The following is a 12,447-nucleotide window of genomic DNA, read 5'->3' as shown; positions in this document are numbered from 1 at the left end:
CAAATCACTTATCGCAAACTCACAATTAATCGATTCCCCACATGTTGACATCATTTCAAGCTGTATGATTAAGCTTTAGTACATCCGGTGTGATTGGAAATCCACGTTAGTGCGTTGCAAAAAAACGATGGGTGAGGATATTCTAGAGATTACGGTAACGAGCCGCAGCCCGACGGCGTGCGGGCAACGGGAGCCCGCTCGGCCTTTTCCCCTCAACATGATTCATTCAGCCCAACACAGACAGCACAACACGGGCTAGACAACGGACACTCTTCCGAGCCGGGGATAAAATCAAGAGGCTGGAGGTCCAAACTCAGAGGCGCAAAGTGTCCCACTGAAAGGCGGAACTAGCTCGCTCGTCATGGCGGATGTTGGGGAGGTTTTGATGTCGGTTTTGTCCACAATTCGGGTTCCGAAACCCGGAGACCGCGTCCACAAAGACGAATGCGCCTTGTCATTTTCCTCGCCGGTGAGCCATCTTCCCTTTTTTTTTATTTTGTTGTTGTAACAAATCAAAACGTCAGCGAGCAAAGCGGCGTTGTTAAGTGTGTCAGTCGTTCACACGCTGTGTTGTCTTTGTGTTTTAGGTTTTAGGTTTTTGTCGGCGCTCTCTGACTTTGACTCAGATTTTCCTGTTTGAACTAACTAGCAGGCTAGCGGCGAGCTAAGCTAATAGTGCAGTGTAATGGAAACTTAGCTGCGGTAGCTTGCTAGCTGGCCGTGTTGGTGTAATTGGGTATGCTGTCAAACTAGCTAGCGAGCTAACTCAATCGTTTTCTGGTCACAACTGCGGCACTGCTGTTCATGCCCCCCTTTTTTTTAAAAGGTGAATTAGCCCTTAAATGAATATCTCAATCCTGATATTGATGTTTATCGTGGACAGACAACAATAAACCTGTGTTGAGTTGGATTCATCCGCTATCTGGCTACAGTACAATAACTCCTGTGTGACATGGTTAGGACACTCTCACTCCCTCCAGCTTTTAACTTCCCAGTGTTGTGTCTGGATGGAGAGAGATGAGGACAGGTTATAGCGTTAAACATGTGCCTGTGTCTTCTTTTAAAGGAGAGTGAAGGAGGCCTGTATGTGTGCATGAACAGTTTCCTGGGCTTTGGAAGTCAATATGTGGACAGACACCATGCTCGGACTGGCCAGAGGGCTTACTTCCACATCACTCGGACTCGCAAGACTAAGGTGGGCACCTAATTCTATTGTTTTGATGATATCTTGGATTTCTGGACAGCATAAATAAAAATGTTTGACACTGTCCCTTTTACATGTCAAGTGGACTAATCTCAACACCCACTGTTATGATGTGTTGTTCTCGCAGAAGGAAGACGACAACAACTCTGGATCCGGACACCCACCGAAGAAAAAGCCCACCAGATTGGCTATAGGTGAGAGCACGAGAGAGTATTTATTTATTTATACAAGCACAGGTTACACAGGGGTCCTCCTTTGAGACCGGCCTATATCTACCCCCCCTCTTGTTTCTGGTCTGTCCAGGGATCGAAGGAGGCTTTGACGTGGAGCAGGAGCAGTATGAGGAGGATGTAAAGGTGGTCATTTTACCTGACAGACAGGAAGTGACATCAGAAGACCTTGGTACTATGCCTGATGTTGTGAGAGAGCGGGTGAGATATCTCTTCTTCTGGCAGGATAAATGTTATCACTTACTCACACTACTATAAAAAACTCTTTAAGAAGTTCAGTGATTTCACTCATTAATACAAGGACATGACAAAGAGGCTCGCTGCAAACAAAGCCAGCCTTCATAGATCTTAATCTTCATACAATATATTTTTGATATATCTCTTAATACTAGAGCATCAGGGTACCTGCCAATATGGATATCTAGGGACCTATTGATAATAAACTGTGTTATATTCAGTTTCACAATGAGCTATTCCTGCTTTTCCTCAAGGTGTCCCTGTCAATGGCGGGCATCATGGCAGCCGACTCAGTGTCTCACACCTTACAAGTTCAACAGTGGGATGGAGAGGTGAGGCAGGAGTCAAGGCATGCAGCTGACCTTAAACAGCTTGACAATGGAGTCAAGATCCCTCCCAGGTGAGACATAGAGAGGTAGAGCGGGTCGTCCACTAACCAGAAGGTTGGCGGTTCGGTCCCCGGTTCATCCCGCTGCATGTCGAAGTGTCCTTGAATGAATGAATGAATGTGAATTTGAATTAATGGATTTAGCTAGAGTGGTTGGAAGATTAGAAAGGTGCTATACAAGTACACTCCTTTCACCATTTAAATAAACCTGCCCCGCAGTTCAGCGCTATTTAGTGACTTTATTAACAACAAGTTTCTTATATTACGCTGTAGGTTAATTAAATATTGTGCCACACTGCAGATACGATGGCTGTCTATACATACTTTAAGACCTCTATTGGTTGTAGAGGTGTATTGATTGCAGTGAAGACAATGACCAGGCAATGTTTTTTCATTTAGGATCCATTAATCCATATTTGCATTAGTCCATTGATGCTGTTGTGGCTCCAATAATACAATTTAGAATAGAGATAGCTTTTCTGTGTTTTATTTAACAAAACCTACAAGAGCTTCCAGGAATGAAAGAGCCAAATATTTATTTCTGCACCTGTCATTGGGAAATTTGTGTAATTTGTCTTTTCTACATCGTAGTGGCTGGCGGTGTGATGTGTGTGACCTCCAGGAGAATATTTGGATGAACCTGACGGACGGAAAAGTGCTCTGTGGTCGCAGGTATTTTGATGGCTCCGGGGGCAACAACCACGCCCTTCTCCACTTCCAGGAGACAGGATACCCACTGGCTGTCAAACTCGGTACCATCACTCCCGATGGAGCAGGTAAGCAGATGGAAGAATTTTTTCTTTATTAAAAATCTTCAGCTAAAATTAAAATGCATTTTGACTAAGAGGCAAAAGACTTGTTCCCATATAACAAGTCAAATTGTGTAATTTTAAACAATGTTTAGAATAATAAGTAATGTCAGACAGACAGCAGCGTGCTACACAAGAGCCACAGACTTTGAACAACAACCAACATTAGTGTTCATGCTGAACTCTCCATCGCATCTAACTTACAAACATGAACGCGTGTCTTTTTCTGCTCCTTCGGTTTGCAGGCTAAATAGATAATTAGTTTGTCAGATGTAAATTAAACAGCATGTAAGCGTAACTGCAGCTATCACTTGGGCCCATTTAGATGCTGGTGTGGACCTTACTCTTCAGTGACACTGCTAACAGCGTACTGTCTGGTTATGTCTTGTAAGCCCCAGTGCGAATTTTGTTTACTTTGTCTCTCGTTTCCCTGCTGGCAAACAAATGCAGACACTGACACGCCCCCTTGACTGAATTGAAAAGGAGCATTTCTGATATTTCCCCAAATATTCTAAGTTTTTATAACCAAAAAACATGTAAAAAAAAAAAAACTGTTGACATTATTATTGAATGCTAAATAGGATAAGCAAATGGGATTTTAAATACCAATGGTATAATGTGTGGGCTATAGTGAATCTCTGTTGGACTATATACAGTATCTGCATTTATCTTAAGCGTAGTGCTTCATTACTCTTAATCGCCACCACTGTTTTGTCCTCCAGATGTGTATTCGTATGATGAGGATGACATGGTACTGGATTCCAAGTTACCAGAGCACCTAGCTCACTTTGGGATCAACATGATGACCATGGAAAAGGCAAGTTCTGTGTTTCTGCTGTTTTTAGTGTTATCTTTCTCTCTTTTGACAATTGCAACTATGAAATCTGCCCATTTTCTCTCTGGTTTACTATGTTCAATATTGGATCAAGTTCCTGTAGACAGAAGTATTGCTCAACCCTCTGCTTTACAATTGAAGTCTTACAAATTTTGTCAGAGATATTGGAATTTTTACCCCTGTTGGCAGGCATCCAGACAGTTATAGTTGGCTCTGCCACATAGAGCAGCCATTGATTACACGGTCAAAATTTCAGCTGCGGTGTTAGAGAGCCAATAGCACATAAAAAATTAATACAACAGAAAATTCTTATGAATGAGTAATTGGCCAACTTTTCAGTCTTGTTCTTCTTCTCGTTTATTTATTAATGTCAGCACAGTTGAAACTATTACTTATGTTTATATAACATTATTAAAGTATTATTGTAGTAGTATTACTGATGGGCTATAATAATGCAGTAATATCTCTCCTTGTGTGCTCATGGCATACCTGTTATTATTTACCTTCTTTCCCCAGGTTCAGATATTTTCCTCCGCACCTGTTTCCTCTCTGATTCCCTGTTGCCATTATTTTCTTTGCCACCTGCTTCTGCTCTCATGCAGCGTGCAGACTACACAGTTGTCAAAATATAAGATCTCTGCACCTCTCACTGTGTACTGTAATGTTGTTTCTTGTCTTGCTAATGTATTGCTGCACACACATAATGATGTTGCACAGACAGGGGGTGGAGGAATTGTGCTACAGTGGAGCAGAAGACAAAGTGCAGTACTTAGTGCTGTGATGATGTGTTCTGTATTTTTCTTCTATGTCTGCCTGCTGTCATTTCATATTGGCTACTTTTGGTCATCATTCTCAAAACCTGCTCTTATGTATGAAGCCTGCTATATAGAATTATATTTGATTGCACCCTGCGTCATTCATTCTCTTATCCCTTTGTGTTTTCTGCTCTCAGACTGAGCGGACGATGACGGAGCTAGAGATTGCTGTTAACCAGCGTGTGGGGGAGTGGGAGGTGATCCAGGAGTCAGGGACTACCCTAAGGCCCATGTTTGGGCCTGGCTTGACTGGCATGAAAAACCTGGGCAACAGCTGCTACCTCAACTCTGTCATGCAAGTGCTCTTCACTGTTCCAGACTTCCAGAGCAAGTCAGTACCCTCTTTTACTCAGACCATGTCACTTCCTTTGATCAAATTCATGCAAAGAATTTGTTTCATATCCTTCTATTCATGCCCTCCAGGTATGTGTCTAACATCGACAAGATCATTGATGAAGCCCCGAGCGACCCCACCCAGGACTTCAAAACCCAAGTGTGAGTGTCCTCTACTACAAGATCTAGTGTTACCATTAGATGCTCAGAGGGACACAACAAGGACACTGTTTTAATCAAATATTACAAATTACAAATTGCTTCTTTTTTTTTTTTTTGGCATCCCTCTCCTCCATTAGCACAATCTCCACATTAATACATTCAAACATACGTTCTGCCCTCTTTCCCATTTTGTCTTGAAAATGTTGCCATCTTGCACAGTAGATGAAAGAAACCGTCCATATAAATATGCACAAGCAATACTCCTCGTGTGCCAGCTGTCAGCCACAAAGCCGATTAGACTCATTTCTATGCAGCTCCGTGTTTAAATGTGATTTTATATTTTTAATGTGGGTTATCCCCCTCAATCGAAATTCTCCTATTGATATCAGCAGGGTTTAGACAGGCCTCTGTCGAGCCGTGGCCATGTGTCATTTTAGCTCTGTGCCATTGCAGGAAAAAAGAGCTTTGTTTTTGTTGTGTCTCATCTAAACTGACGGAGCCTCTCATTGTGAAAACAAAAATAAAACAGTAGTCTGGTATGGTCTGCTAATGTGGAAGTCTCGAACAGCAACGTGTCACTTTCAGTGTTAAGTTGTCATTCTTTTCATTAGATAAAAGATGAAGATCAGTTTAGTAACTTATTTTACACTATATTATACACTATAATTGAATTCTTGAATTAATTCTAAACAATATCTACCTTTGTTGCTGTACGAAAAACTTTTTTATTCCCACCAGATAAGGGAAAGTCTTCTCTCTGATTAGACATTCCAACATGTCATTTGAAAGCCAAAAATATATCTAGGCCTACATCCAAATCCTCCTCCTGTGTGAGACTCTGGTATATTGTTGGATGTGCAGTGATGTCAGCTTTGTTTGTTTATTACAGAGCCAAGCTCGGGTACGGTCTGTTGTCAGGAGAGTATTCCAAACCAGCACCAGACCCTGGAGATGAAAACGGTGCATCTGAACCCAGGGTAAGAAGAAACACATCAGTCACAGCGGATTTACAAGTCTTAGGTTTAACAGATATTTATGGCACGTGTGGGATTTACTCTGAGAATTGTGATCTACCTAATATTAGCCCTCACTGTTGACAAATCAGTCTGTTCGTGCTTGTTTGCAGGGAGACCAAATTGGCATAGCACCACAAATGTTCAAAGCACTTGTTGGGCGGGGCCACCCAGAGTTCTCCACCAATCGACAACAGGATGCTCAGGAGTTTTTATTGCACTTCATAAACATGGTGGAGGTAAAGTAACACTCTCACTCTGTTTCCCTTTTTGGCCCCCAGCTTTTCTCTTATGTATGTTTTTTTTGTCACCCACAGAGGAACTGTCGCTCTGGGTCCAACCCATCTGAAGCCTTTAGGTTCCTGGTGGAGGAGAGGATTGTGTGTCAGCAATCACAGAAAGCCAAGTACACACAGCGGGTGGATTACATCGTCCAGCTGCCTGTGCCGATGGACCAGGCTACCAACACAGGTGAAGGGCTGATGGGATACAGTGTCTCACTCTGTCTTCAGTTGTATACATGGTCAGCGGTATAAGCTGTAGGCCAATGCAGAATCCATGTGGCATAGGTTTATATTATGAAAACAAAACTGAGTGAACCCAGAAAAGAAACTTTGTTAATTATATATTCCAGTTTCATTTATATAAAGCACTGGTAGTTATTGTCTTGAGGAGAATAAATGAGTAAGAAACCAACAGTCAAAAAGGGCTTGGGTTCATGATACCCTATAAAGTTATACTTCAAACAGCTGGCATGTCATTGGTTGCTCATTTAAAGGTCAGATAAGGTTAAAGCCAAAACAGACTGAACTTTGAGAGTCGAGGCGATGTGTAAAACAGCGGCTCAAGCAAGTGAAAGGCAATTCTGACGGGAGAATCTCAGATGTGTTAGTCAATCCGCTGCAACAGACATGTTTGTGACTATTTTAAGTTTTTCACGTCATCTAAGTTTCAGTAATGAATTAGAGAAACCTTTTCCAGCAGGGCACTGCAGTTATTTGTTATTGATTAAAGTTATTATCTTCTACTTGCTTTAGGAAACTCTCCAGAGTCACAGAAGACATTATACAACGTTTTTTACAGCCTCTATAGTACCCCTCATGGCACATTAACTGACCTGTGTAAAATCGGTGGCGCTTTAAGGTGTGTAGATGAAGGCTCTGTAAGACATGATCCGTATCCTTTTTTTTTTTTTAATCAGTAAAAGAGTCTTCAACATCTATAGACATATACGCATATGTTTTGTGTCCTGAGTTGTATTAATACTGTTTATTGAAACAGTTTATTGGTTTAATGTCTTGAATGCAGTGGTGTGCAATTTGTTTTTTAACCACATATTTGTCTAACAGAAGAGCTCCAGGAGGCAGAACGCCGACGTGAGGAGGGGGACTCATCAGCCCCTACAGTGCGTGCACAAATCCCCTTCACAGCTTGCATGGCGGCTCTCAGTGAACCAGAGATCCTCACAGACTTCTGGAGCTCAGCTGTGCAGACCAAGACTACTGCTACCAAGTATGGAGAGAGACAGCCACACATACTGAAATGACAGATGGAAACAAATCTAAAGATGTGTTTAGTAATATTTGCTTTTGTCTCATTTGCCAGAACAACCCGCTTTGCCTCTTTCCCTGACCACCTTGTCATCCAGATTAAGAAGTTCACCTTTGGCCTTGACTGGGTTCCCAAGAAACTGGGTGAGCTAAGATATTATTAAATGTGTGTGTTGAAAGGATACTGTACACAAGAGTGTGTATTCCTAACCTAAACCTAAACTCCCTGTCGACTCAAAAAAACCCCAAAAAACAGAAGAGGGAATGGAACAAAAATGGTGCTATATGCAGAAATATAATATAATATGCATAACTATGTGTTCATTAGTGTATAATTACCTTAATAAATGAATCATTATGTTTGTGTTACAGACGCCACAGGTTGCCTTCCATTTAGTCTGCCATGTTAAACCACCATATTTCTACAGTAGCCCAAAAGGGACAAACCAGACACTGCCTCTAGATAGGGTCGTTTGCATTTTTTTATGCCTTCGTGCTTGAAAGGGGAAGGTGAAGCGAGAAAGTTGTTATCTTCAACCATACCGTTAGATGGCACTAAATCCTACACACTGGACCTTTTTAACTGTTTATCATTTCTAAGAATCCTGTTGACAATTTTAATATAAATTAAAGAAAGAAATAAAGGTGTGGAAAACAAACATTTGGACAATAATGGATGATGGGTGATTTGAAATGTAAAGTAGTTTTGAACGCTGTATAATTTTCTGTTGTGCAGACGTGAGCATCGACGTTCCTGATACTCTGGACCTGAGCGCCCTACTTGCAACTGGCCAGCAGCCAGGGGAAGAGCTTCTACCAGAGGTGGCCCCGCCCCCACTCATGACCCCAGATGTGGAGGTTAAAGGTATCCTGGGTTCCCATGGCAACGAGGAGGACGACTCGCTCTACTCCCCACTGCTGTGTTAGTCTGTCATTTCTGCTCTGTTCCTTCCTCCTCTGCGACCCTCTTATTTGTCCACTTGTTTCCTCCTTTTCTTTCTTTCTGCCTTTTCTGTTTTCTCGTCCTTCTGTTGCCTTATTTATTTTATTTATTTATAACTTATTATTTTATTTATTTTTGTGAAGTGATTTGAGTTACGTTTCAAATTTCAATATATCAATGGGTCTGTTCTTGGAGTTTATGAGATGATGTTTCTATATATTTTTTTTATTTTATTATTTTGCCTTTTGTCAATTATTTTGGAAAGTTTTGTTAATAATAAGAAAGTTCTCAGTGCAAAAAAATAAAACAACAGTGTTTTTCCTTTTGCAAATAATCAGAGTTCTTGTCAGCAAGGAAATGCACATTCCACAAATTGCATCCAAGTAATTAAACTTTTTCCTCTCTTTTTCAGCTCCAGTCCTTGATGATTCCACTGTGTCCCAGTTATGTGAAATGGGATTCCCACTAGAGGCCTGCAGGAAAGCGGTCTACTACACCGGGAACACTGGAATTGATGCTGCCATGAACTGGATCATGAGCCATATGGATGACCCAGGTGTGCAGACCAGTGGGAATTTCCTAGAAAACAAATCATCAATCAGTCTGACTCGTCCTCTCACTCTTCATGTTCTCCTCTTTTTGATTGGCGGCAGACTTCGCGGCTCCTCTGGTGTTGCCAGGCTGCAGCTCCGGTGCTGGGACCACACCCACAGAAAGCCTCTCCGAGGAGCACCTGGCAACCATCGTTTCCATGGGCTTCAGCCGAGACCAGGCAACCAAAGCACTTCGAGCCACGGTTAGAATCAAACTCCTTCCAGATAGAGATGGAGATTTTACTCATTTCACATGCCACTTAAAAGTTGAACCGTGCCAGTACAGGCACAGCTGCTCCCTTCTTATTCAGACAGTAATGTAGCCAAGTTTTCGTCATGCTTGGAGACTCTAACCAGCGTTGGCCTTAATACCTCAACAAAGATGAGTAGTAGGATTCTACTTTAAGTTGCATTAAGCTAAGCTGTCTCAGAATCACTGGTAAGAGATATTTCTTAGATTTTAGTTACTGTATGTCCAGGATTTATGTAGTGTGACAAAATAATTTAGAATAGCTAACACGATTTTTTTCCTACATGTCCAAATGAAACTGCAAATTAGTTTTAAAAACACTGAATATATTGTGTCTCAGGACAGAGCACCACTGATCAACGTGAGTAACAGACAAAACACAGAAAGCACCCGGTAACTAACCTTTCCACATGGCTTTTTACTGAAGCCGCAGCAGAAAATGTTTAGTTTCATTTGTGGAAGCTTAATTTAGATGTTTTCCAAAGAAGCTGCAGGTCAAGACCTACAGTACATTTAGAAAATGTTTTGCCGCTTATTTGTCGGCGGGTCACTTTTACACAAGGGAACTAGTCAGGCAAAGAGCTGCAGGTACCAGTTTGGGTGACCCTGAAACCTCCAGCACAGATAATTAAGGTAAGCAAAGCTTTTTTTCTTTGCTGTTGATCCGTCATTAGCTACAGGACCAGTCTCATGCTGTCAAAAGTTTTATTATGACATTGAGCTTGTTGTTGAAGTAAAGTTAAATAGTATTTTAAATGCTTTATTAAAACTCAATAATTAAACGCAGCCACATAATGCTATGTCAAACATTTGTACAATCCATCTAATATATTTTGCAGTGTTTCTATGATCTAATGGCCAGCCTCTTAAGAAATCACATCAGCTATCTTTAGCCCTCTAACTTGTAAAATATATTGTACTTGTACTGTAAAATCAAAACACACCACACATGCTTATATTTGACCAAAAGCTCCATTTGACAGTATTCTCTAATCATGTCTCTGGTGTGTGTTTCAGAGTAATGTTCTAGACCGGGCAGTGGACTGGATCTTCTCCCACCTGGATGACCTCGAGTCCATGGATGTGTCTGAAGGCGGTCGCTCAGCCGCAGAGAGCGAGGGTGGCAGAGATCCTCCGCCTGGGCCTCGTGTCCGAGACGGACCAGGCAGTGAGTACCAAGGAGAGAGAGAAATATGAGAGAGGAGGCATTTAAAACGATCATTACCTCAGAATGAATATTGGCTGCAGAGATGGGTTCAGAAGGCAGCAATATGAACAACTCTGGTTTAAAGTCTAATTTTATTCAATATTTTATAATATCTAATATATATGTTTTATAATTATAATCGTGGTTCCTTTTCTTAATCCAGAGTACGAGCTGTTTGCGTTCATCAGTCACATGGGGACGAGCACAATGTGTGGCCACTACGTCTGTCACATCAAGAAGGATCAGCAGTAAGTGTTTGTATCTCTAGCATTGAGGGATGTTTCAAAGCCCAAACTTGAGAACGTGAGAACCGTTCAAAAATATTACAGAAACCAAAAAATTGATTGGTTTAATTTCACTTCTTTTATTCATTAAATGTCTTTATTCTGTTGTTATGTAATGAAGTAGCTGGTGTTACAGTGCCTCAGCAGGGGGCAGCATACTCCAGGTCTGGTCTGAACAATAATAGCTGCTGACTTCAAATTATTAACCTGTCATAAAACTGAGGTTTGAGTGGTTTATATCCATTTAGGTGGAAATGTGCAAATTTATTTGCTCATTTTTTTCTAATTTGTACTAGGGGATGCTTATTTTAGCGCAGTATGACCTAAAATTGCTCCAATATGACCATTATTTGTTCAGATATTATGTTTTTTTGCTCATTTGGGAAGAGCAGCAGTCACTTTAACCAAGTGGTGGGTATTTTACTTTCAAATAAGACCTGTTAGTTTAAAAATCCACTCTGTTCTGTATAATCAAATACATCCCCTGTCTGTTATCTAGTAGCTCTTTGTGAACCGAGTGATCTCTCTGTCTCACAGGTGGGTCATCTTCAACGATCAGAAGGTGTGTGCTTCTGAGAAACCTCCCAAAGACCTGGGATACCTCTACTTCTATCGGAGAGTGGCTGAATGAGACAAGGGAGGGAGCATTACACTTGGGGTGACGGAGGAAAAATGTGGACGTTAAGACAAACACACGAAGACAACATTTGTAGTTGCACCCTACCAAGCTCTTACAAATGCCCTGGCACGCTTCACAACTGACAAAAGTGTAAATAAATCTCTCAGATTGCATATATACACAGCTAAATAAATGGGTGCAGATGTACAGATATGGTGTTGGAGGTTGGGGGGGGGGATTTTTCTTTTGAGCCATTGATTTAAAACAATGGGCCTGTTTAGAGAAGAAGAATTTGTCACCTGGACGATTATGCTGAGTAATACTGAGAACCATCTGAAATCTGTTAAAACACATCTGTTTCCAGGTTTTACTCAGCAATTGTATCCAGATAAATCAGAAAACCTGCTTCATGGAACAGGCCATACACTCCTTATTAATAAGTATGCTTAACCATCACCGTTAATCTGTGTCCTGACTATTGATTTTCACTGCCATCAGTAGTCACTGCCTCTCCCCATCAAAATATGTCGCTTCCAGCCCCCTTCTTCTTTTACTGGACGGTTGCAGCTCAGTGTCACCTGTTAAGCCCGGCACTAACTTCTCCTCTTCCCGTTTCAGTAAAAAACAGTTGAAGATCCACGATGAGAGGAAATGTCAGTGAATCAAACAAATAAATAACAGCTGAAATGTGTGTTACAAAAAGGAAATAAAAAAAAAAAGTCACCAAATCAACTTGTTTTTTCTTAAAAGTTTGGTGAGGGTCATATCTGGGTGATTTTTGTTTTATTTTGTTTTTACTTTGCAAACAAATCCTTTGTTACTTTTGCTGTGACAAATAAAGAATTGTCTTTCTGTCATTCTGCATTTCTTCTCTTTTAATAAGTCATTATGGAGTTGGTTTTCAGCTTACTCTTACATCTCTAATTCCCACATGATTGCAACACGATTATAAGTTGGTGCCTAAATCCTGCGAAC

The 12,447-nt window shown here is 41.2% G+C and overlaps 1 protein-coding gene across 2 annotated transcripts; it reads left to right on the top strand.

Moving 5' to 3' along the window:
* Positions 1-207: 207 nt before the first annotated feature.
* usp5 (ubiquitin specific peptidase 5 (isopeptidase T)) lies at positions 208-12,329 on the top strand. Of its 2 annotated transcripts, none has more exons than XM_051406024.1 (20): positions 208-469; positions 1,067-1,195; positions 1,332-1,398; positions 1,508-1,635; positions 1,926-2,071; positions 2,651-2,835; positions 3,591-3,685; positions 4,656-4,849; positions 4,942-5,013; positions 5,903-5,990; positions 6,140-6,265; positions 6,344-6,497; positions 7,376-7,538; positions 7,632-7,720; positions 8,313-8,441; positions 8,932-9,075; positions 9,173-9,315; positions 10,380-10,530; positions 10,733-10,817; positions 11,391-12,329. In XM_051406024.1, the coding sequence occupies exons 1-20, from the start codon at positions 362-364 to the stop codon at positions 11,482-11,484; spliced, it is 2,490 nt and encodes an 829-aa protein (XP_051261984.1). In that variant the 5' UTR covers positions 208-361; the 3' UTR covers positions 11,485-12,329. The 2 variants fall into 2 exon arrangements, with proteins under 2 accessions (XP_051261984.1, XP_051261983.1); XM_051406023.1 differs by having other exon boundaries at positions 8,313-8,498.
* Positions 12,330-12,447: the final 118 nt, after the last annotated feature.

The sequence above is a fragment of the Dicentrarchus labrax genome, unplaced genomic scaffold, assembly GCF_905237075.1.
Source record: "Dicentrarchus labrax unplaced genomic scaffold, dlabrax2021, whole genome shotgun sequence".
Classification (NCBI taxonomy): domain Eukaryota; kingdom Metazoa; phylum Chordata; class Actinopteri; family Moronidae; genus Dicentrarchus; species Dicentrarchus labrax.
The sequence above is the reverse complement of the archived record's forward strand: the minus strand, read 5'-3'. Positions and strand labels throughout refer to the sequence as shown.

Coding starts and splice junctions, on each gene's coding strand:
- usp5 (XM_051406023.1), top strand. CDS start 362: ATGGCGGATGTTGGGGAGGTTTTGATGTCGGTTTTGTCCACAATTCGG. Junction 1,196..1,331: donor CTCGGACTCGCAAGACTAAG/GTGGGCACCTAA, acceptor TTGTTCTCGCAG/AAGGAAGACGACAACAACTC. Junction 8,499..8,931: donor GCTCTACTCCCCACTGCTGT/GTTAGTCTGTCA, acceptor TCTCTTTTTCAG/CTCCAGTCCTTGATGATTCC.